This window comes from Pseudophryne corroboree, chromosome 5 (genome assembly GCF_028390025.1).
Source record: "Pseudophryne corroboree isolate aPseCor3 chromosome 5, aPseCor3.hap2, whole genome shotgun sequence".
Taxonomy (NCBI): Eukaryota; Metazoa; Chordata; class Amphibia; order Anura; family Myobatrachidae; genus Pseudophryne; species Pseudophryne corroboree.
The window spans coordinates 610356067-610381827 of NC_086448.1; the positions used below are offsets into that span (position 1 = coordinate 610356067).

Here is a 25761-nt window from a genome sequence, read left to right on the forward strand (position 1 = left end):
AGTTGGAATCCCGACGGTCAAAATACAGACGCCGGAGACACAACCGCCAGAATACCGGCAGCGCCACCACAGCTTTTCCCACTCCTGGGTGTCCACGACACCCATGGAGTGGGAAAACAACCTGTGGCGAGCGAAGTGAGCCATCGAGTCCGCAAGGGGCTTCGTTCCGCTTGGCCTCCTGTCAGCATTCCGACGGTCGGGATTCCAGAGTCGGTATTTTGACTTTGTACCCATAAAAGTAGATAGAGTATAATTGTCTGGAAGTTTGGGGATACATAGTAACCATCAAGGTTAGGAATAACAAAAACCAACAAGCCCTTCAATGTAAATGATCCAGAGTGAATACTTTTGACTAAACTTAGTAACTCTCATGAGGGCCAAATAGTGAACAATGGCATCTACAGTGCAGTGGACACACAAAGAAAATAGTGTGGCTGGCTCAGAACCAGTAGTTCTACATCAGCCAATGCTTGCACTGATCTGGCAGGGGAGCCATGAACAACATCTATCTAAGAACATTCCAGCATAAAGTCTTCAACACCCCTGCAGATAAATGGCAGGCTCTCTGCAGATCAGGATGGTGCAGGTTTGCTTTAGTGGGGTGCAAATTATTTCTTGCCTGGATTTAGAGGTTAGTGTGGGAAATGAAGAAGCCTAGGCAACCAGTATCTGAAAAAGTGTTGCAAGCGATTGAGAGATGTTGCGTTTTACCGAGTTAATGACAGGGTTACAAAGGTAACCACCACAATAGGATGAGTGAGAAATGTCTAAGACAGGCATTCCCAAAGTGGTTCTTCAAGGCACACTTACAGTCCAGGTTTTGGTGATTTCCATGCTTGAGCACAGGTTACTTAATTAGTACCTCAGTTATTCTGATTTAACCATGTGTGCTGAAGCCTGGATATGACTAAAACCTGCCCTGCTGGTGTGCCTTGTGGGCCGAAGTTGGAATGCCTGATTTGTTGATTGAGCCTTTGAACACAGATCTGTCAATATCCAGTAGTCAGAACCCATAAACCACTAACCAGACAGACAGAAATTCACAACCAGGTAACACTGTGGACATGTGATCGCTCACAATAGGCCAGGGAACTTGGCAAAAGGGACAACTGTATCATCAAATGCACACCGTACACCTGCTGTAACAGCTTTCTGTCCCAACCAATTATGCTGTGAATACAGTATGTTTGTATTTGCCTATGATACCAGATTTGTGGGAGACACCCTCTTAATTGCATGTACGACCCAGGAGATAGAATTAAACAAAACAAATGTAAATTTTTCTTTAAACGTTAAATATTTTTAATTTTCATGTCAGCACAGCCTGGTACATACCTCTGAGCATACTCCATTACATTTCATTATGCCGTGGCTTTTCCATGAAACTTCACAGAGATTGGTACATACACAGCTGGTGAATAGTCATTTTAAAATTAATTTCCTGTGTCATCAGTGCAAAAAAAACTAAACAATAAAATTACAGTACATAAATTCACAACAATTTTACAGTAAAATTCGGATTCATTCTTGTGGAGGATGGTACGTTACAGTACAGGGTAGAAATTATGTACATGCACTAAAGTGCTGGTATCATCTACTGATACGTATTTATTTGCATACAGTCACCGTGATAAGACATTTTTTTGACAGTATTTCCTCAAGTTAATAAAATACATTTCAATGCAGCTAACTGAATGGATTTTCTCTTTCACTACATCTTCAGATAATATGAAGCATTTTCTCATCCTATGCATGTCGTAGCAATGATTGTACAAATAATACCAAAAGACTAAACAGATGGGTAATAAAACAAAAGAAAAAGATACAAGGTAAACAAAAGTTTACAAAGAAACTGGAACGACAGTCAGTACTGAGAGTAAGAGCATTCATTTTCTTACGTTGTGGTTTTGCCATTACATTTTTTTCTCAGCAAATAAGCAAGGATGATGGGAACGTAGACATCATCATCTCATACAGGCACATTCGATGTCCCATAATAGAAACACAACAACATGTTTCACAGATCAGACATTCAGCAATTGCACATATCATTCTTTAGGTGGTAGAGGGCTCCTGATCTCTACTGGCAGAGACTGAGCGCTATGAATCTGGAATTACACACACTGTATGATTGGTAATTCATGCAAGATGGCATCAGTCTTCGCTTCCCTCTGCTCAGGTGTCCTGGTTTTCCTGCTCCTCATTTAGATTACCAATAGATGGAGCCTGGGAGACAGTCGGGGAATGTGAAGCCCATCTGGAAGGCAAGCGTCGATTCGCTGGTCTCTCTGGTCTGGAGAAGCTAGACTCCAAGGACGGAGCTAACGTGGAACAAGGCAGTTCCTTTGCAACAAGAGAGAGAATAAGGGAAGTTATCATTCCATATTACCTTCATATTGATGCAAGCAAGATACAAAAATAGCACAATAAAAAAAAAAAAGTATAGCATGGCAAATAGTTTATTACACTATTAAAGTCAAATTTACAAAGTTCTTTCTAGAATAAAATAAAAATTGTTACAATTAAAAAAACAAACTACAGAACGTTTTGACTTAGAAAATAAGTGACTATACGGAGTGCGGTATATGAACACATAAACATCTTTGGAAAACTTCAGTGTATACCATGCCCTCTCAGAGCTGGGTAGGCGGAAGTCTAGGGCCAGGAGGGCACCTGAGTCACAGGTATTACTTATTTTATGGCATAAAAACTCATTAAACATGCCTTTGCTTACATTTAATGAATTCATAACATGTGGTACATGCTAGGAAACAGCTACAGTATTTACTTACACTTTCTACAAAGTAAAAGTAAGCTAATTGTATTTCTATGTTCATACAGTAGGTTATAAAATGGATGCATACAATAATATATAACTAATACGATCCAATTAGGACACAAAAGAAGAATTATGTATCAATATATAACAATACATTTTGAGGCAAATGGGGGAGATTTATTACAGTATGGAGAGAGATAAAGTACCAACCTATCAGCTCCTGTCATTATACAGGCTATGGGGCCCATTTATCAATAAGTTTTAGCTATTTAAAACTCGTTGCGTATGATAAATGGTGCTCCGGCCAATCAGCGACTAACTGTTATGTGATTGAAAAATGACAGTTCGGAGATGATGGGCTGGAGCGCCATTTATCATACACAACAGGTTTTACATAGCTAAAACTCATTGATATATGGGCCCCTGTGTTTGAAAAATATCAGAAGGTGATTTGTTTGTACTTTATGTCCTGCCACTCTTGACAATCTGCTTCCAAACTTTGATAAATCTCCCCCATTGTAACGTTTGATTCACTCTACAGCTACAAAAAAAAAAATTGTGTCAGTATGAGAATGTTTACACCCCCCCAAATAAACAGAAGAAACAAGTGAGCTTAATGTATGACTTCCATGGATGAAGAGATGCAAATGACACCAGACAAACAGATATATAGATGAAACCACAATAAATACAGACATATTTAGAGTTATGCAGCAAAACAAGGATGAAGACGAACATTGCTGTTAGTTTTGGAGTATGCAAGGAAAGTAAGAAGACCGGTGACCAGAACAGCTGAGCGAGTTACTTGACTGAACTATGTTCTTGAAAATAAATCTCATCACAAATAAAAGAACATGTATCACGATGCTATTGTGATCAGAAATAGATCATTACTAATTGGGACAATGCTGAATGCAAAATACTGGGTAAGTGACACTGCATCATCAGACATTTCACACAACAGGCTTGTAAAGTAAACATGTGGTAGCAACAGCTTATATACTTGGGGTTGATGTATTAAGCAGAGAAACGAGTGAAGTTGCCGATAGCAACCAATCAATAGCTATCATTTTATAGAATGTACTGGATTCCTCAAAGCAGATAGGTTGTTATGGGCAACTTCTCCACTGGTCCACTTCTCCACACTTTTCACTGCTTGGTACACAAACTCCTTTGCTTGTTAATACCATTCAATATAAAACAACCAGTACCAGTGACTAGCAGCGAATAGGACGCATGGCTGCAAAGCTGAGAGTGGCTACATCTGTATAATGGATGTGAAAAGAGGTTTACTATATAATATGCAGTAAACCACAAATGTTATGTGTGTTAATTCTTATGAGCCACAAAGCATTCATAAGGTTATATACATAAATAAAAATAAATAAATAATATATCTACATACAGTATATATATATATACATATATATATATATAAAATTTATATACTGTATGTATGCAAAAGCCAGTGTGCAGGTAAGCCTGAAACCAAGAAGCATGCTGTATGTTTAACACTGATGTGATGACAATAGCAAAGTGTATAATCTCAGTGACAGAGTAGAAATGACCGGATGGGGAAGATTTTTGCGCAGTTGGTCAGAGTAACAAATGCTGCAATAACTGTAACTAGCATTCTCTGTTTGTAAAGTACACGTTGAGCATCCCTTATCCAAATTTCAAAATCCAACATTTTTGGGTCCCCTATTGAGATAATGACATTATATATATATATATATATATATATATATATATATGTATATATATGTATATATAGATATATTACATAGATATATAGTATAATATATATGTATATGTGTCATTATCTCAGTAGGGGAACCAAAAATGTGTGATTTAGAATTTTGGTTAAGGGATACTCAACCTGTATTGAAACAGTTTGGAGTGTTTACAATATATATAGTGAGCGCAGAGCTTCTGTGATTTTTGATTAATCAATGTGGTCACTTGCCACATGTACCTCAGATAGAGCAGTGCTGAGTATAGTGGACCAATGCCTTTAGTTTATTTGATTCATTTTTTATTTCATCTTTTTGTGATCACATCTTCTCATCCATCCCAGTGTTTGCTCATTAAATCCAACTTTTGTCAGCTGTTTTCCTTAGTGATTTATAGCTGATATGGGGGGTAAAGTTGATCGCAGCAGGAATTTTGGGGGTAATTCCAAGTTGATCGCAGCAGGAAATGTTTTAGCAGTTGGGCAAAACCATGTGCACTGCAGGGGAGGCAGATATAACATGTGCAGAGAGAGTTAGATTTGGGTTTGGTGAGTTCAATCTGCAATCTAAATTGCAGTGTAAAAATAAAGCAGCCAGTATTTACCCTGCACAGAAATAAAATAACCCACCCAAATCTAACTCTCTCTGCAAATGTTATATCTGGCCCCCCTGCAGTGCACATGGTTTTGCCCAACTGCTAAAAGATTTCCTGCTGCGATCAACTTCGAATTACCCCCTTTGTTAGCAGTTGGGCAAAACCATGTGCACTGCAGGGGAGGCAGATATAACATGTGCAGAGAGAGTTAGATTTGGGTGTGGTGTGTTCAATCTGCAATCTAATTTGCAGTGTAAAAATAAAGCAGCCAGTATTTACCCTGCACAGAAACAAAATAACGCACCCAAATCTAACTCTCTCAGCACATGTTAAATCTGCCTCCCCTGCAGTGCACATGGTTTTGCCCAACTGCTAACAAAATTCCTGCTGCGATCAACTTGGAATTACCCCCATGGTTGGTCGAAGCTTTTCCTTATTACTCAGTGTGCAGGTAGGCTTTAAAACAGGAAGCATGTTTTACATTTAACACTGATGTGATAGCAATAGCAATGTTTATAATTCTGTATGAGATGGCCATTAGTGGGTTAACATCCATGGTTACTACATTGATGTTTAACCTCTAGTATAAAGCCATATGCAAGGAAATCATTGATAGTTTCACCCACCTCTGGTTATCCCTGCTTTATTATTAAAACTGGTCTGTGAGCCAATCAGAGCCCGGGAAAAGAGCTTCATAGGTCAAGGGTGGAGCTATGCTCTGTGTCCCGACACCTTGTATAAAAACAAAACCAGCAGGTGGTTCTGTAGCATCGATGGTGAAAGTATTCAACATCCGGTATAGACCATCAATGAAACCTATGATAGAGTAGGACTGACCAGATGGGGAAGACTTTTGGTGTAGTTGGTCCATTAAACAAATGTTGCAATAATTGTAGCTAACATTCCCTGTTTATAAAGTATAGACAGAGGAACAGTTTGGAGTGTTTCTAATTTATATGAGTGCAGAGCTTCTGTGAATTTTGTTTGAACAATGTGTTCACACACCATACATTTACCCCAGATATAGGAGTGATGAGTGCAGTAGACCAATGCCTTATATATATTGTGGAAAATGGGGCAGTGTGCTATAAAAATTTGTTTTTACCTGCTTGTTGATTTCAGCTTATTTCTCCTCTGCAGCCTGGCACAGCTATACACAGCATTTAACATGTGGTATGCCCTTACACCTGCTCTATTGTTCCTGATCGCTCAGCAATCATTTACCTAGTCCTGGTAACAGCAGAGTCTCCACTGTCAAGTCCCGGCGGTATCGTGATGGACAGTAACGGCGCAGATGTCTGTTGAGCAACGTTCCAGTTAGTATACTCTCCCTATGGCTAATCCCTAAACCTGCCCTCTAGTGCCTAACCCTATCCTGCCAATGCAACCTAACCCTATCCTTCCTCTAGTGCCAAACCCTATCCTGCTACCGTAGTCTAACCTTAACCTGCCACTGCAGCATAACCTCCCTCTACCTCCTAACCTCCCTCTAGTGCCTAATCCTAACCTGCCACTACTGCCTAACCTCCCTTTAGTGCCTAACCCTAACCTCCCTCTAGCGCCTAACCCTAACTTGCAACTGCAGCCTAACCCTAACCTCCCCTCTACTGTCTAACCCTAACCTGCCACCGCAGCCTAACCCTAACTTCCCCCTAGTGCCAAACCCTATCCTGCTACCGTAGCATAACCTTAACCTGCCACTGCAGCATAACCACCCTCTACTGCCTAACCCTAACCTACATCTAGTGCCTAACCCTAACCTACCACCGCAGCCTAACTCTAACCTCCCTCTATTGCCTAATCCTCCACCGCAGCCTAACCCTAATCTCCTCCTACTGCCACCCCTAACCTCCCTCTAGTGCCAAACCCTATCCTGCTACCGTAACCTAACCTTAACCTGCCACTGCAGCATAACCACCCTCTACTGCCTAACCCTAACCTCCCTCTAGTGCCTAACCCTAACCTGCCACTACAGCCTAACCTCCCTCTAGTGCCTAACCCTAACCTCCCCCTACTGTCTAACCCTAACATGCCACCATAGCCTAACCCTAACCCCCACCATAACCTAACACTAACCTACCTCTAGTGCCTAACCCTAACCTACCACCGCAGCCTAACTCTAACCTCCCTCTATTGCCTAATCCTCCACCGCAGCCTAACCCTAATCTCCCCCTACTGCCTAACCCTAACCTCCCTCTAGTGTCTAACCCTAACCTGTCACCGCAGCCTAACCCTAACATCCCCCTACTGCCTAACCCTAACCTACCACGGCAGCCTAACCCTAACCTAACCCTACTGCCTAACCCTAACTTACCCCTACTGCCTAACCCTAACCTACCCCTACTACCTAACCCTAACCTCCCTCTAGTGCCTAACCCTAACGTGCCACCGCAGCCTAGCCCTAACCTCCCCCTACTACCTAACCCTAACCTCCCTCTAGTGCCTAACCCTAACCTGCTGCTGCAGCCTAATTTTAACCTCCCCCTACTGCCTAACCTGCCACCGCAGCCTAACCTTAACCTCCCCATAGTGTCTAACCCTATCCTCCCTCTAGTGCCTAACCCTAACTTGCCACTACAGACTAACCCTAACCTCCCTCTAATGCCTAACCATACTGGCGGCACCTAAATCTAACCATCGTTATTCTGGTAATGTTAAAATTTCACATGGTATTTCAGATGTCACCAAATCAGATGTCGACATTGTACACGTCAGCATTATGAGGATATTGACAAGTTGAACCATGTTTTGATTCTTGTGTTGACATCATGAATGTCGACATGGTAAGTGTCGACAATGTGAGTGAATACTAGTAACTTTACCCCTTACTATCTTATTCAAACTCCTCATTTCGCTGACATATTTTAAAGATCTGTGAATATAAATAAAAAATAGATCCAATATGAAACAAATACAGAACTCTGAAAAACTGGCTGCACAGGAATCAGTATCTAATGCCGGCGCATGGGATCCCGGCGTTCATAATACCGATGCCGGGATCCCGATCTATGAAACCCAACAGCGGAGAAAAGAGGCTATTTTCCCCTCTCCCATAATCCTCTGTTACCGCAGCCTAACCTTAACCTCCCCCTTAGTGCCTGACCCTAACCACCACACGGAGGTGCCTAAACCTAACCTTTTCTTCCCCCAGCAGCCTGACCCTAATTCCCCCTACCCGCAGCCTAACCATAACCTACCCCACCCTGACAGCCTAACCCTAACCCCCTGTGTGGCGCCTAAACCTAACACCCCTTTCTCATCCCTATTCGTAACCCACTGGGTGTTCTTAAGGTCGGGAATCCGGCTGTCGGGATTCTGGCATCTGTATTTCGACTGCCGAGATCCCAAAAGTTGGCATGTTCACTGAATCCCAGCTGCACATATATCACTGAAGTGCTCAATGGAATCATTTTGTATTACTTTGGACTTACAACTATTTGTTGATCACTACTAAGTTGTTTGAAGTGTAAAATAAAGTAACCACAGATAATGACATTACTATTATTAGATATGTATTATGGGGGTGTAGTATGGTATGCCGGCGGTCGGGCTCCTGGCGACCAGCATACCGGCGCTGGGAGGCCGACCGCCGGCATACCGACAGTGAGGCAAGCGCAAATGAGCCCCTTGCGGGCTCGCTGCGCTCGCCACGCTGCGGGCACGGTGGCGCGCTATTTTATTCTCCTTCCAGGGGGGTCGTGGACCCCCACAAGGGAGAATATATGTCGGTATGCCGGCTGTCGGGATTCCGGCGCCGGTATACTGTGCGCCGGGATCCCAACATTCGGCATAGTGAAGACCACCCGTATTATGGATGTAACTGAGATGCTATAACCATGATTTGTGAAGCCAAACAAATGAAAGGAATGGAAAGAGAGAAGAAACTGGGGGCATGAAACAAAGAAAGGAGGATTGTTAATTATACAAAGCACAACAGTAAGCAAAAATGAACCAAATAAACAAAACAAACAAACACAAATCCACGTACTAACCAATCAGAATGCTGCACATCAGAATCAGGGAAGCAATTAACTAATAGGATGCTAGGAATGTATTTGGCAAACATTAATTACACAAAAGTTGCTACAACTTCTTCAAATGGCCTCACACTGCCTCCTTTATTCTGGTAGACATAATTTTTTTCCCTTAAAGCTGTATAAGATGAGTTCTCACTTTTTTATTGTTATTATCTCAAGTCAATCATGTCTTTATTAAGCTGGGAAAGATACTTTTGATTTTCATTTATTCTAGTAAAGACCATGAAAGCTTCCCTGTACTTGTAAGATACAGTTGGGTAGTTTATATCTATATATAAAGTAGTGACGTATAAAGTAATAGCTAGTTGTACACATAGAAGGCCAAACCCAGTCAGGGATTACTCTGATAGATGGCTATATATCTGCGGCCACATCCACTTATCTTTTTGCTCTGTTTCATAACTGTAATCAAAAGTTCTGCAATAAGACAAAAAGTGGAAAGAAGGAGTAAAAGGAAACTTACAGCTGTGTAGCAGGCATAGTTACAGTCCCCAGGGGGCAGTTAGTAAGACAGTTTGGTTCTAGACAGAATAGACAGAAAGAAAGCAAAAAGATTGAAAAAGAAATCAAAGCAATAATCAGCATTAGTTGTTTTTCCAAGAGTTGGACATTTCCACGTTTCTAGAATAACGGTTTGCAAGTAAGAGTTACCAAGAATAGAAATACAGTGTTAGTACAGGACATATAGCACACAGGGAGACAATCATACTTTGCGGGATACCTCTGGACATGTCTGCTTACGTTACAATCTTTTCTTCCGATATTTTAGATCGGAAGATCCACGAAATAGATGAGTTTAGTGTGTTATTTAAGTTAGATTATAAAGGTGTGTACACATGAAACAGCACTTTATTCGGGACTTCAGAACGTCAGTATTGAACGTATGACTGTACAAGGGTGTATCTAATGCAAGTCAATGTAGGGATGTCTTATGACTCCCATTCAGCTCACTTATTGTGTTCTTACTTGAGAGTCTTGCTGTGCCAATATCTATCAAGGTACAGTATACGGGCCAGAGGCAAGAAGACAGCTTCATCATATCTGTCTCCCAGCAATCTCTATCTCTATTTCCTATTGAGTAGTTGAACAGTGTTTATAAATGTTTTAGTTATGTGCTGAAAAGCATTCTTGTTATTGTCAGATTAATATTATCATTTGTATGGTGATTGGGTTCACATTGCTATACACTGTTGGTTGTAAGTGTTCAAGAATACCTATGATGATACTGACCTATACAATTTTGATATGTCTGTATGTAATATATGTAACAATTTCAATCCAGTACATATCAAATACTAGGTGATTCATCACGCCCTACGGGCGCCCTTCAAACCTTCGTAAGGGGCTACGCCCCCTTAACCGTTGCACACCCTTGTGGCGTGCAATATTTTTATTATATAGAGTATTACCCCAATCATAATTGTGTGAGTGGTTAAATATGGCACGGACAAAGGGCTTGCGATGGTTAAGGGGTCGTAGCCCATTGCAATGGAGTGAACAGCGCACGCAGGGCCTGATGAATCACCTAGTAGGTGCTGTGGTTGGGGAAGTGGTAGTGCGGGGGAGATGCGGATGGGAGAGGGGGTATGGGGGTGCCGTGGGTGGGGGAGGGGCGGTTGAGGGGGTGCCACGTGTGGGGGACGGGCTGGTGCGATGGTGCTGCGGGTGGGGGAGGGGCAGGTGTGTGGGTGCCACGAGTGGGGGTCCGGAGCCACCGCGGGTGGGAGAGGAGTGGTTGCGGGAGTGCCGAGGGTGGGGGAGGGTGCGATAGTGCCACGGGTGGGGGAGGGGCGGATGGGGGGGGGTGCAGGAGGGGGTCCGGAGCCACCGCGGGAGGGGGAGGAGCGGTTGCGGGGGTGCCGCGGGTGTGGGAGGGGGGTCCAGAGCCACCACGGGTGGTGGAGGGTGGGTGTGCCGTGGATGGGGTCCGGAGGTACTGCGAGTGGGGAGGGGCGGGTAATGCGTCACCTGCTTCTCCTCCTGTAAGCAACTAAGCTGCTGTTCTCCCTTTGGCAGTGGCTCTCCCAGAGACTCGCACAGCAGCCAGTCACTATTGTTAGAGCCGGTGTCCCAACGCGCGCATTACAGGGAAGAAGATGCGCTCAATAAACTACAGCTCCTAGCGCCGGAATGCTTTGGCGCTAAGGGCTGCTGGGAGCTGTAGTTTATTTAGTGCGTCTACTTCCCTATAATGCGGCGCGTTGGGACACCGGCACTAACAATAGTGACTGACTGGCAGAACTGACTCACTGAATCAATGTAAAAGGTGAGAGTGCTGTGCAGTGTCTGTGACACTGCATACCCACTGCACTGCACAGCAGTGTCACCTTTTACATTGATTCAGCGTCCTGACATTACCCTCTGCGATATCACCCACTCTATCCGTTACATTACCCATCTCGGGGTTTCCAGGCCTGCATCCCAGGTGCTGTGTTGTGGAGTCAGGGCCTCTGGGGATCTGGGCGTGGCTGTGGCAGGGAGGCACTTTTGTGACATCACACGCAGAGGAGGCTCCGGGGCACAGAGAGTATGCGGAGCAGGGAGGGCTATGAAAGCCTTCAGCTGCCCCGCTTTCATATACATCTATGCCAGTGGCTGCAGCAGCTTTTTATTCCACCTGTGCCGCGGCTAGGGAGTGGGGATTGTTGATGCCGGAGGGGGCAGGCGGACTGGCAGCAGGACATAGGACGCTGCAGTAAAAGCATTTTTTGCTCTCCCTATCTACATGCATACACTCCAACTGTACCTTTTTGGCAGGTACAGTACCTTTGTTTTATGGTATGTACCGATTTTTGTCTCTCCAAACTTCCATTGAAAGTATAGGAAAAGGGGCGTGGCTACACCCCCTTTACCTGTGGCCACGCTCCTTTTCTAATTTGTACCGATTTTTCTGTGTAAATTGTTGGAGGGTATGTTGCTGCAGATGCAGTGGGCCTATTTTGGGGTGTGGACCTGGAGCTGCAGCTCCATCAGCCCCATTGTTAATCCTGCTCTGGGAACACACAGCAGCCAAAGGGCAGAGCCTCCCATTGGATGTAACCTGTGTGGGAGGGCGTTTCTCGCCCAATCAGCTGTGGACTGGATGTAATAGACCTGCCGCTTACCCAATGAGAGCTCCTAGCCACGCCCAGCGTTATACACACAGTCACAGATCTGGGCTATTATGTAGGAGATGAAATCTATATCCCTGAAGAGCCTCTGGAAACACACTGTTAACTAAATCACGTAAAGTATCTTGTGACTTAGGCCCAAATGTATTAAGCCTTAAAAAGTGATACAGTGGAGACGGATAAGGAGTGATAAATGACCAGCCAATCAGCTACTAACTGTAATTTTTCAAACATAGGGCCAGATGTACTAAGCCTTGGAGAGTGCTAAATTGCACAGTGATAAAGTACCAACCAATCAGCTCCCAACTGTCATGCTTCAAAATCAGCTTGTATCATGACAGTTAGGAGCTGGTTGGCTGGTACTTTATCACTGTGCAACTGATCACTTTTCAAGGCTTAGTACATCTCCCCCATAGCCTGTTGCATGGCAGTTAGGAAGCTGATTGGCTGGTCATTTATTACTCTTTATCCATCTCTACTTTGTAAGGCTTAGTTCATTTGGACCTTAGGGGGAGATGTATCAAACATTAGAGAGAGAGATAAAGTACCAGCCAACCAGTAATTTTTCAAACACAGCCTGTAACATGGCAGTAAGGAGCTGACTGGCTGGTACTTTATCTCTCTCCACATTATTTCACTCCAAAGCTTGATACATCTCCTCCTTAGGGCCTTATTCAGCATTTATCGCAATGCTTTGAAAATGCTGATTGGCTGATTAATGGCTGTCTGTGCATGTGCAGCGTTGCAAATGCACGTGGGGTCAAATATGATATCGCATCCCGGCAGGCGCATATGGGGGGGGGGGGGGGGGGGGGGAGGTGGTCCGAACTGTTTTAGGGGCGCTGTGAGGTGAAAAATGGCGATGGTGTAGGGGGCTACTGCTATGGCAGTCACCTGCAATGCAATCGCAACGTGGGGCGAGCCTTCTCATGCTGGGCGGCCTTGGCATGTGCTAAGCAGTCCAAGCATGATATTTTTTCAGTAGAGAATTCTGCTATTTAGCAGTTATAATTGCTTGATTCCTCTGGGAGAGATGTACTAAACCTTGGAGAGAGATAAAGTGGAGATACCAGCCAATCAGCTCCTAACGGTCATGTTACAGACTTGTTTATCTCCGTCCAATTTATCACACTCCAAGGCTTAGTACAGATGTAGCCATGCTCATCTTTGCTGTGATGCAGCATGCCGCAACACGGCTTGCTGCAACACTGCATGCTGGACTGCGACTAATCGCAGCCGTCGATCGCTCCATTAATTCCTAATGGAATTAATAGAGCGATTGCCAGGCACGCCATGCAGCATGCGCTACATCTGCCCCTATGCCATGGTCACAACTGTTTCACTTGTGGACAGCATCATTCTCCAAGTCACGGCTATTTCTACAGTATTACTAGTTATTGGTAACAATTAACAATGTTTATTAAAGCAATCTTAAGGCTGGTTAATAATTTATTTAAAGACAAGTTTCCAATACAAATAAATGTTTAAGAAAACCATTTATTTGAACTGGAATTAAGAGAACCATGAGCCTACTTCAGATCTCCTTGGCGACTACACACAACTTATCTCTTTCTAGAAGTTTAACATTGTAAAGAATTCTGAATCTGAGAGAGACTCCTCTGAAGGTGTTCATTGCAGCTGACTGGGCGCCATGGTTTGTCCAGTCAGCTTCATTATACATTCTATCTGTTCCCAGGCAGATTCCAAACTCTCATAACATCTGGAGAATCGATTGTCTGAAGAGTGGGGCGGAGGGAGTATCTCTGGACTGTGGAGTTGGTAGAGGGGGGGTTTCAGTCTAAACAAGTTGATGGTCACTTTAAACAAAGATTGTCTGACTAAGGTTTGAAAACCGTGCCAAGGAATCAAGCATGAAAATGAATATGCTTTAGCAGCCCACACTCTGTGCTCTGAATATGCAATTATATACTGCACTTAGAAACAATTAGATAAGGTTTCTACTATGCAATTAAGTCCACTTGAAACCTACAGGTGGTTTAACTTAATTGTGAATGACCAGTGCAAACCTCTTTGGGTAAGAAGGATATTGCACAGAAAGTCAACACTTTACTGATTTCAAGCACAAAATATAAAAAATTATATTTTAAAATCGTAAACAATAGACAACCAGTCAGATGTTGCCCTATTTATACTGTAGAAAAGTTTACAAATAAAAACAAACATCTGATTAATTGATTTATATGGGTTACAGTCCTTTGTCTGTATAGTTACCAGTGCCCTGGGGTTTTCTTAATGACCTCCAGTATGTAATCAGGAAATAACATTTGTCTTAAATAAATAATCTGCAGCTGAAAAATGGATTCATAAAACCATGTCTTACTACAAAAAATAACATGTATGTGACAGTCCTCACCTCAATAGATCCTTGTTCAATTTTTAACAGTTCTGGAGCAGTGTGGTCTCTAGTTGGACTGTTTGGTGTTTGTCTTTGATCTTCTAAGATTTTCTTGTTGAGAATTCTGGCAGTATTTTCTGTCAGTGAGTAACTTGGTGGAGTAGAGAGGTCTTGTCTGCTGGAACTTATTTCAGTGTAGAGATCCCTTTGAAGCTCAATAGTTATGCAAACAGGACTCGGTGATCTTCCCCTATCATCCATGTAGAGTTCAGGCATTGTCCCAAATTCTGTCCGGGTTTCTGCTGACCGAGATCTACTACTTGGTCTTGACACTTTTTGCAAATGGTCACAATTTACTGGGCTATGATCTATAATATTAAACAGACTTGAAAGACCATCATTGATTGTAGTGTGAACAGGGCTTTCTCTAGTTGTTGTTGATCGAGCCCATGCAGACTCATTAAATCCTTTCTGGGGAGTACCTGATGCGGACCGATTATTTGATTGATCTGCTTTGGGCAGAATCTTCTTCTGCAGCTTCGGAGAACCATATTTAGGAGAACAACAACTGCGCTCAAACTTTGCCTGCACTTTTTCAATTGCTGGAGCTACCTGCCGATTCCTCAGACTGCGTGAAGGTGATGATATGGGCGTAGTACCTCCCTTTGGAGTCAGACACTTGTGTGGACTGCTGGTGATGCTTCGTAAAGCCTCAGTTTGCAAGCCAACACTAATGGTTTGAGTGGTCTGTGTTCCTGTACTCTTTAACCCATTAGTTTGACAAGCAATATCTCTGGACTGAGATTCTGCAGGATTTGTTCGAATGGCATTCCTCACAGAGTTAGCAACTTCTTTCATGTCATCACTCATGTTTCTTGACAATGCTATATTGTGCAGAGAAGAAGCAAAGCTGACGGTAGTGCAAACAGGTCGGTCCATTGGATGTAGACTGCTTTCTAGTAAGTCTTTGTGATGGTTATTAAGATCACACTGCCATCTCTTAAATACCTCCGTGGCACCACTTTTTGCTTCAGAAATATTCCCTTTGGCTTTGGTCGCAGAAAAAAGTAAATCTGAGTTTACGTGTTTCTTCTCTTCATTGCTATTAGAGGAAGGCGTATCAAACCTATGGACCACAGGAGGACTTTTGAAGACCATAACCCCAATTCTTTCTGCTACATTGTGGCTTTGAGGAGACTGGTTTTGACAGTGTTCAGGGTTGGTCAGTGTGTTTGTTGTCATAGTAACACTAGTGGTAAGAAACCATGAAGAAGACTGGAATGTTTCAGAGGCTGGTTCAGATTCAACGTTCCCATTTCCTGCTCTTTCCCCACTTATCCTCACAATATTATCACCCTGGCCCCCATTACTGTAATCCCAATTCTTGTTAAATTCTTCAATGTACTTCAGATCATCAGGAGACAAGGGGGGAGTTAATTCATCCTTGTCGCCAGAAAGATCTAAGTTCTTGTCAGGAAGGAAAGGAGAGCTCTCCATTAATCGATGAAATTCAGACATGGAGGAAACAGACATGACCCTATAAAACAAAGGGCATGTAGTCATTCAGAAATGTGGCTCCTCTCCTGAAACAGTCAAGCTCTAGAGGACAGGCAAACATGCATGACTACTGGAAAAGCATGCACAGCTTAAAAAAAAAAACAGACTCCACTGCTAAAACGGAAGGGTGCAGGTAATTTAGGGTTATGTAGACTTTTTTTTTTTTAAAAACACATTTGTTCATTTTGGGAAGTTATAGTGGAAATACTTACCTCTGCAAACCTCCTTTTTGTATATCTTCCTGCAATAATAAGCAAGATGGTTACAGCATTATTTAGCATTGACAAAAACCATGGGGGTAATTCCAAGTTGATCGCAGCAGGATTTTTGTTAGCAATTGGACAAAACCATGTGCACTGCAGGGGGGCAGATATAACATGTGCAGAGAGAGTTAGATTTGGGTGGGGTGTGTTCAATCTGCAATCTAATTTGCAGTGTAAAAATAAAGCAGCCAGTATTTACCCTGCACAGAAATAAAATAACCCACCCAAATCTAACTCTTTCTGCACATGTTATATCTGCCCCCCCTGCAGTGCACATTGTTTTGCCCAATTGCTATCAAAAATCCTGCTACGATCAACTTGGAATTACCCCCCATGTTGTAACAAACATTCATTTTATTCACAGCAGAGCCCATTGTTATACGCTGATCACCAGAAATCCTGGTGTGCAACTTTATTAAGATCCTGTTCAAACTAAAAATATTTGTAAAGATCCTTGTACCTAACTCTGTTTTGCGTCTCTGACTATTCTACATAGCAATGTGGGAAACATATTGATGGCGGCTGCTGACATAAAGAAGTGGCTGGTAATACATGGACAGACAAAGGGTGTTTGCAAGCACAATGGCCGGATTTGCCATTGGTCATAGTACGCTTACCTGTACTTTTCTCATTAAAGACAAATGAACTGAGGGAGTGAAGAAAATCAACCAAGTTTATTGGAGTATTAGTGGTATTATACTCTTTTCAGTAACAAGACGTTTTGCCTATAAAATGTTTGGGACAAACCCAGTGAAGGAAGTGGATAGTAGAGGGCTTAGGGCGCCAATAGGTTCCTGTGATGTAAATCTGGCCCTGGATAGTGCAATAGATTCTTGTGTTGTAATCAACATATACAAAGGGATAGCACAGCCATGCAAGTAAAAAATGTTTGTGAGTTACTGTATCCCATGCCACAGGTGGAGCATATTTCTACATACTGACAATGAAATCTGAGACAAAACACCTTAAGAAATCTGATGGTACTATCTAGTTTATTTGAAAACACAGAAAATAGCTTTCAGTAATAACAATATAAAAGAGTATAAAATACAAAGTTTTATGGAATGTCAACAGATGTGTACACACAGGAAGGCATCACAGGTCAGGGGTTATTTCACACATTATAAACAAGACTGAGATGTACCACAGCAGCACCGTGAGGTCACAGCTTATGTTATGTGCAATCCTTTTCCTGTATCATGAGCCACAGAATTCTACAGACTGTGGTCAAATATACAGCAGCAAGAGAAAAGACGCATTACCTCAGGGGAGAACTTATCACGCTCCAGTTTGCGGGGCTGGGGTAACTCAGCCTCGTTGGCGGAATCCAGAGAAAGTGCGTCAAGAAAGAGGTTCTCAGAGGCAGAACAGCGGTCAGTCCCCTTCAGCTTAGGCAGTAACTGGTCCTCAAACTGCATTTCATCTGAGTCAGAGAAGGACCTGGCTCCATGTGGCTGTGACACATGTACAGGGGTATTGGCTGAATACTGAATGGCACTGCTATCACCTTGGTCAGCAAGGAAGATTTCTGCTCTCCTGGGTCCAGGTTCTCTTTGGAGCTGGAATGGTAAGATACATATCCTCACATCATTGTGCATGATATACATTGTTTTGTGAAATACCTTAACTGCAATTACAGATAATAAGCAGTGGAAAAATGGTGCAGGGAATTATGCAAATGAAGCAATTGTTACCCTACAGGTAATCATTTAATGGTACCCCTTTTAAACAAGGAGCTTTTTAAAGCACAATGCAAACACACAATACTGTTCTTTTTCTGTGACTCTTTCATTTCTCTTTTAAACAGGCTTACAAACTACCCTTTTAGTTGGTCACAATGTAAAAATGCAAATGCAAGAAGAGGACCAAAAGCATTCAGGTGATATTTATTTTTGCAGGTCTGATCCCCCTAGGTATTTCCGTCCTATGCTGCTCAGAAAAGGTCTGTGTGACATTGTGGCAGTGCGTTTGTCTCCCCAATATTCACACTTCCAGTCTAGGCTAAGGGCCTAATTCAAGGTTCATTGCAAAACAACATTTTCCTCTAATGGGCAAAACCATGTGCACTGCATGAGGGGGGGGGGGGGGGGGCAGTTATAGCATGTGCAGAGAGTTAGATTGACAGGCAGAGGCGGTCGCTGGGTGGGAGGGGGCGGGCCGGCCAATGCAGGTGTGGCCGGACAATGCCGGGGGCGGGCCACGGCGGCTGAGTGACATCACACGCAGCCACTGCGACCAAGGCAGTGATGAGTATCTCCCGGCCAGTGCAACGGAGCTGCGCTGGCCGGGAGCTACTACTGAAGTACAAAAGCATAGCCGCTGTGCAATGCTTTTGTAATTCTGCGACGGGGCAGGGACTGACATGCCGGGTGGGGTAGCCATATGCTGGGCGTCCGCCCGCATGTCTGTGTGCCTGATCGCAGCTTTGCTAAATGCAGCACAGCTACGTTCAACTCTGAATCACCACAAATATCCCTTATGGACTACGAAAAAAGGATTTACCGGTAGGTAATTAAAATCCTATTTTCTCTAGCATCCATAAGGGATATTGGGGGAATCTAGTACGATGGGGACGTCCCAAAGCTTCCAGAACGGATGAGATCGCGCGGAGACTGCTGCAGCACCGCCTGCCCAAACTGGCTATCCTCTTTGGCCAGGGTATCAAACTTGTAGAACTTAACAAAATTGTTCTTCCCCGACCAAGTAGCAGCTTGGTAAAGTTGTAAGGCCGAGACTCCACGGGCAGCCGCCCAGGAAGATCCCACACAGAGTGGGCCTTCAGAGACTTAGGAACAGGTAAGGCTGCCGACACATAGGCCTGTTGGATAGTAAGCCTAATCCAACGAGCAATGAACTGCTTTGAAGAAGGACAACCCTTTTTCTGTGCATCATAGAGCACGAACAAGGAATCTGTCTTTCTGATCCGAGGCGTTCTCTTGACATAGATCTTCAAGGCTCGCACAGTATCCAATGCCTCCGGAGGAGCAGAAGTGCCAGAACTGGACGGAATCACAAGTGGCTGATTCGAGTAAAATGCAGAGACAACCTTCGGTAGGAACTGCTGTCTAGTCCGGAGCTCCGCTCTGTCCTCATAAAAGACCAAGTATGGACTTTTACACGACAGGGCCCCCAATTCTGAGACACGTCGAGCAGAAGCCAGGGCCAGTAACATCATCCTCTTCCATGTGAGGTACTTGTTTTCTACCGTCATCAGAGGTTCAAACCAGGAGGACTGTAAAAATTCCAACACCACATTCAGATCCCAGAGTGCCGTAGGCGGCACTAAATGAGTTTGTATGTGACCCCTTTCAAGAAGGTCTGAACTTCTGGCAACACTGCCAATTTCTTCTGAAAGAAAATGGAGAGGGCTGAAATTTGGACCTTAATGGAACCCAGACGTAAGCACTTATCCACACCAGCCTGCAGGAAACGTAAGAAATGTCCCAAGTGAAACTCAGCAGGCGGATACGTGCGTTCCTCGCACCAAGAGACATATCTCCTCCAGATATGATGATAGTGTTTTGACGTCACAGGTTTCCTGGCCTGAACCATGGTAGCAATAACCGTTTTAGAAAGGCCCTTGTGAGCTAGGATGTTCTGCTCAACCTCTATGCCGTCAAATGAAGTCGCCGTAAGTCCGGGTAGATGAACGGTCCTTGTTGAAGATCGCTTTTTAGTGGTAGATGCCAAGGGTCTTCGACGGACTTTCCCAGAAGATCCGTGTACCACGCCCTCTGAGGTCAATCCGGGGCAATAAGAATTGCCTGGACTTTTGATTACTGATTCGCTTTAGCACCCTTAGTAGCAATGGAATCGGAGGAAACAGGTAGACTAGCCGGTAAGGCCAAGGCGATGCCAGTGCATCCACTGCCCTCGCCTGAGGGTCCCTGGTTTGTGAGCAATACCAGTGAAGCTTCTTGTTGAGACAAAAAGTCATCATGTCTATCTGTGGGCAGCCCCACCGTTGGATGATCTGCTGGAACACCTGCTGGTGGTGACCCCACTTCCCCGGGTGCAGATTGTGACGACTCAGAAAGTCAGTTTCCCAGTTGTCTACTCCCGGAATGAAGATTGTGGACATTGCTCTTGGATTTCTTTCTGCCCAGAGGAGTATCCTTGACACCTCTCGCATGCAGGCTCTGCTTTTTGTCCCTCCTTGCTGATTGATGTACGCCACTGCTGTGGCGTTGTCCGACTGTACTTGGATCACGTGATCCTTGAGCAGAGGAAAGGCCTGAAGCAGAGCATTGTAGATCGCCCGAAGTTCCAGAATGTTGATCGGAAGGAGGGCCTCGTGGGCTGACCACCTGCCCTCGAACTGCGTCCCTTGGGTGACAGCTCCCCATCCTCGTAGACTCGCATTTGTCATGAGGAGGGTCCAATCCTGAATCCCGAAACTCCGGCCCTCCAGTAGATTGGAGGACTGCAGCCACCACAGGAAGGAAATCCTGGCCCGAGGCGACAGCCGTATCATCCGATGCATCTGAAGATGTGATTTGGACCATTTGTTCAGGAGATCCAGCTGAAAAGTTCTGGCATGGAACCTCCCATATTGGATTGCCTCGTATGAGGCGACCATCTTTCCCAACAATCTGATGCAAAGATGGATGGAGACTCGAGTAGGTCGGAGCACTATGCAGACCATCTCCTGAAGTGTTCTCACCTTGTCCTCTGGTAGGAACACCTTCTGGGCCACAGTATCCAGCAACATCCCCAGGAACAGGAGCCGCTGAGTCGGCTCCAGGTGGGACTTCTGTAAGTTGAGGATCCACCCATGGTGAGACAGAAGTTGGATAGTGCGATCGATATGGAGCAACAAAAGCTCCTTGTATCTTGCTTTGATCAGAAGAGCGTCCAGGTAAGGGACAACATTGACCCCCTGGACTCGGAGTTGGAACATCATCTCCGCCATCACCTTCGTGAATACCCTCGGAGCTGTGGACAGGCCGAAGGGCAGTGCCTGGAATTGGAAATGATCGTCCTGTAGGGCAGACCGCAGATACGCCTGATGAGGCGGCCAAATTGGAATATGGAGGTAGGCGTTCTTGATATCCAAAGAGACCATGAATTCCTGTTCCTCCAGGCCCGCAATCACAGCTCGCAGGGATTCCATCTTGAACTTGAACACCTTCAAATAAGGATTCAAGGTTTTAGATTTAAAATGGGTCTTACCGAACCGTTCGGTTTCGGTACCACAAATAGGTTGGAGTAACACCCCTTGTATTGGTACTGGAACAACAACGCGAGACTGGACAAACTTTTGGATGGCCTGTTACAACGTAACTTGCATATCCTCCAAAGCTGGTAATCTTGATTAGAAAAATCGTTGGGGAGGAGTAGTGTCGAACTCCAGCTTGTAGCCTTGGGAAACGAGATTTCTGACCCAGGTATCCTGGCAGGAGGTCTCCCAGAAGCGGCTGAAGTGACGCAGTCGAGCTCCCACCTCGAGATCCCCTTGGGGTGGGTGACCTTAGTGGAAGCAGAACCGGTGGCCTCCAATGGCGCCGGAGTTACACTAATATATTATACTGGCAAAGTCTCCTTTTAGCTCAAAACATCACAACAAGTGCAAGTCAAGCGTTTTTGTGCCAGTTCCACATGGGGGATCTTAGCGGGACCCCCCTGGGAGGGTCCCGTATGCCACACCCGTGGTCAGCTGCACTTTGAACTGGGGGACCCCCCTAGCGGGGCCCCCGGTGTGTGCTCACCACTGATGTTACCTTCAGGCAGCGTTAGGGGTGTGCAGCGTGCTGCGGCTGTGACAGCCAAGGCGCAGTGCCCCGCTGAACATGCCCCTCAGGACGGTGGTCCTGCAGCGGGGAAGCGGCACCTTGTAAGGCCGGTGACTGCCCCCTAACTCCCACGGTGCAGATATGCTCTTGCCCAAACAGCATACTGAAAATAACAAACAGAAAAAAAATTAATTGAAGAAAACTCTCTGGAGGTCAGAGATGTGCATCCTCTCCTGAGGGCACTTTTTTCTAAACTGCCTGTGGGAGGGGGCATAGAGGTTAAAGAAATTTAAAGTGCACTGGTTCCTTTGGACCCCGTCTATACCACATCGTACTAGATTCCCCCAATATCCCTTATGGATGCTAGAGAAATACACAGACACATCTAACTCAGTGGTAGACACATTAGGGGTGATTCAATTGTTTATTGTGCCCGTTCTCCGATCTAAAGTGACGGGAGATCGGGAGGGCGATATTCAATAGTTTTTATTTTTTTGTTGCACTAATCATGCCCAGACATGCCGGGTTTAGCTGTGTAAAATGGCTAAACCCGGCAAAAGTGCTGGACACAACATGAAAAGGGCCATTTGGGCTCCCACACGGGGCACTTTTCAGACATTTCAGCCAGTACAAGGGACTGCAAGCTGAAATGCGTCTCCCCGTGGCTCATTGCGCCCGAACGGAGCAACAATTGGATTTCTCCATTGGGCGTCATCTAGTGCCGGCCATGGGCAGAAACAATTAAATCACCCCCATTAAGTGCATCCGCACAATGGGAACCCCTAGCAGCGCCACTTTAAAGAGTTGCTCTATTTCTGTGGATTAGTGCTTGAATAGAGATACCCGGATTGATATGTCTGATCTGATAATGTAGTGGTAATACACTATAGTGGAATCTAATAAAGGTTACTTTATGAATTCAATAAAAAACACTAGATATCACCAAGAAACCCCCCCCCCCAAAAAAAAAAAAAAGTGGGATCACAGTATGTAGTCTGTTCAACAAAACTTTTCAAAAACTTGGCACTTTTCCATTCATTTCAATTCCCCTCTCAGGTAAATGGTGTTTCCAGTATGTGTACATGTAGAAATCCCAATAAAATGGACCCGTTCATTTTATTAGGATTTCTACATGTACACATATGGGAAACACCATTGATGCTAGGGAAAACATCACATGGCTGGTGCTGTTTGAAATAAATAACAAAAATGGGCATTACTCTCACTGCAAATGCTCAATTTTTTGAGTATTAGTGTCAGAAGCAATTTGGTGTAAGCTTGCACTACTGCAATCTGTCACTCCTCCACACAGACTGCTCGAATACTAGTTAATGCTGTCAAGCAGTAGGCAGGTAACTTGAATTTGTGATGTGATTACTTCTCAGGCACCTGTCTGTGGGGGCTTGTTTCCTGTGCAACACACTGATTTACTGCCATTACATTAGTGCAAGCAGCTGTTTACTCACTACTCATGATAAGTGTGCTCACAATTGTTCTGGCTTCCCTGGCTCTTTAGCCTTTGCTAGGACTCTGACCATACCCTACATAGCTGCCTGACAAAATCTTTACTTGTTTGATGCCTGCCCTAACCTTTTTATAGACATTATGGGCCTTGTTTATACTTGCCTGTGTGGGTACCTGTAGTATTTTTCAGCTTGTACAGGCCTCAACTTACAGTATGTCTTACAAGAAATGGAGGTCATTTTCAACTCTAAGAGAAAGGGGGCTACTAAAAGTGTGGTTCACAAGTAGTCTGGTTTGAGGGGTTTAATCAAAGAGTAGATTCTTGGTATCAATGCTAGATATCCTGGGATGGTTTCCACTATAACAGGGAGACCATGAGCTTTAAAACCCCTGCCACCTTAGGCAGGTCAATGCAGCAGAAGCAGGCTGGAAAAAGCTGGGGTCTTTACAAATATCCTAGGTTGTGGTGACAGGCATAATGAAGATGAGTGAGAGCAACTCTGCTATTTCAGTATTCTCCATAAGATGGATACAGGTCCCTAATTACACCAAACAAACTAAAATAAAGTAAAAACAGATTAAAAAGTTAAATAAATCTAAACAATTAGGTTGTCCTTTTAACATTCCCCAATCACTAATTGTATTTTCCAGAATAAATGTGGTTTATAATTTTTGCCTGTAATGTTGGGATGAAGATTTCTTATAAATGTTTCTTTCTCATTATATCCACGTCATTTGCATTCAGCAAGCCATTTTAGTACCAGAGTCAGGCACTGTTAAAGGTCAGGTCCCTTTGTAGTACAGCTTTTTCTGCTGGGGACCTCAAGGTTAGCAGAAGACATGGCGGTGGGGGTTGTCTGCATAAGATTGCATATGACCTGCTTGTCTTCTGTAATGAGTTCCTTCAGCAGTTTAACGGGACTATTAATGATATGGCTATGTAATACAATTTACCTGGTCTATGTTTCTCAGAAAGTCCTTCCTTTGCTTTTCCCATTCACATCTTTCCCTGTCAAGGCGATCCAACAGCTCCGCTCTCTCCCGGGTCCAGTTCTTGTCGTTCTGCTGTTCCTGTCTACGCAGATCCATCACCAACTTGTGGCTCTCAGCAAGCAGCTTCTTGTGCTCCTCTCGCTCACGGTCAAAGGATGACTTCATCTCAATGGGACTCATGTCCCCAGGCACTCTTGGCCGCCTCACTTCATACTGTATGAAGAGAAAAGAAGTTGGATTGCAAAAGTGCAAGCTCACAATAAAACACACACTCAATCCCCTCCAGACATGTATTGTGCATCACTTATGGGAGTAATAGCCTGCGAACTGCAGTCATGGACCACACTTTAAAGTAGCAATCTTTTAAAAGGCAAAATATATTCACAATAAAATAAGAATTTACTTACCGATAATTCTATTTCTCATAGTCCGTAGTGGATGCTGGGGACTCCGTAAGGACCATGGGGAATAGCGGCTCCGCAGGAGACTGGGCACATCTAAAGAAAGCTTTAGGACTATCTGGTGTGCACTGGCTCCTCCCCCTATGACCCTCCTCCAAGCCTCAGTTAGGATACTGTGCCCGGACGAGCGTACACAATAAGGAAGGATTTTGAATCCCGGGTAAGACTCATACCAGCCACACCAATCACACCGTATAACCTGTGATCTGAACCCAGTTAACAGCATGATAACAGAGGAGCCTCTGAAAGATGGCTCACAACAATAATAACCCGATTTTTGTAACAATAACTATGTACAAGTATTGCAGACAATCCGCACTTGGGATGGGCGCCCAGCATCCACTACGGACTATGAGAAATAGAATTATCGGTAAGTAAATTCTTATTTTCTCTAACGTCCTAAGTGGATGCTGGGGACTCCGTAAGGACCATGGGGATTATACCAAAGCTCCCAAACGGGCGGGAGAGTGCGGATGACTCTGCAGCACCAAATGAGAGAACTCCAGGTCCTCCTCAGCCAGGATATCAATTTTGTAGAATTTTACAAACGTATTTGCTCCTGACCAAGTAGCTGCTCGGCAAAGTTGTAAAGCCGAGACCCCTCGGGCAGCCGCCCAAGATGAGCCCACCTTCCTTGTGGAGTGGGCATTTACAGATTTTTGGCTGTGGCAGGCCTGCCAC

General features: G+C 44.3%; 1 protein-coding gene across 4 annotated transcripts in view; it reads right to left on the reverse strand.

Annotated features, from left to right (window-relative positions):
• Positions 1 to 1276: 1276 nt before the first annotated feature.
• Positions 1277 to 25761, reverse strand: part of MTCL1 (microtubule crosslinking factor 1) — a 350167-nt gene continuing 325682 nt past the window's right edge. For 3 of the 4 annotated variants that reach the window (XM_063923490.1, XM_063923487.1, XM_063923486.1), the window contains 5 exons: positions 24581 to 24832; positions 17693 to 17989; positions 16380 to 16408; positions 14629 to 16147; positions 1277 to 2343 (listed from right to left, as the gene is read on the reverse strand). In XM_063923490.1, coding sequence (XP_063779560.1) covers positions 2176 to 2343; positions 14629 to 16147; positions 16380 to 16408; positions 17693 to 17989; positions 24581 to 24832 — 2265 coding nt within the window. In that variant the 3' untranslated portion in view covers positions 1277 to 2175. Of the gene's footprint in view, positions 2344 to 9607; positions 9666 to 14628; positions 16148 to 16379; positions 16409 to 17692; positions 17990 to 24580; positions 24833 to 25761 lie in introns of all 4 variants that reach the window. The other variant, XM_063923489.1, reaches the window with a different exon arrangement.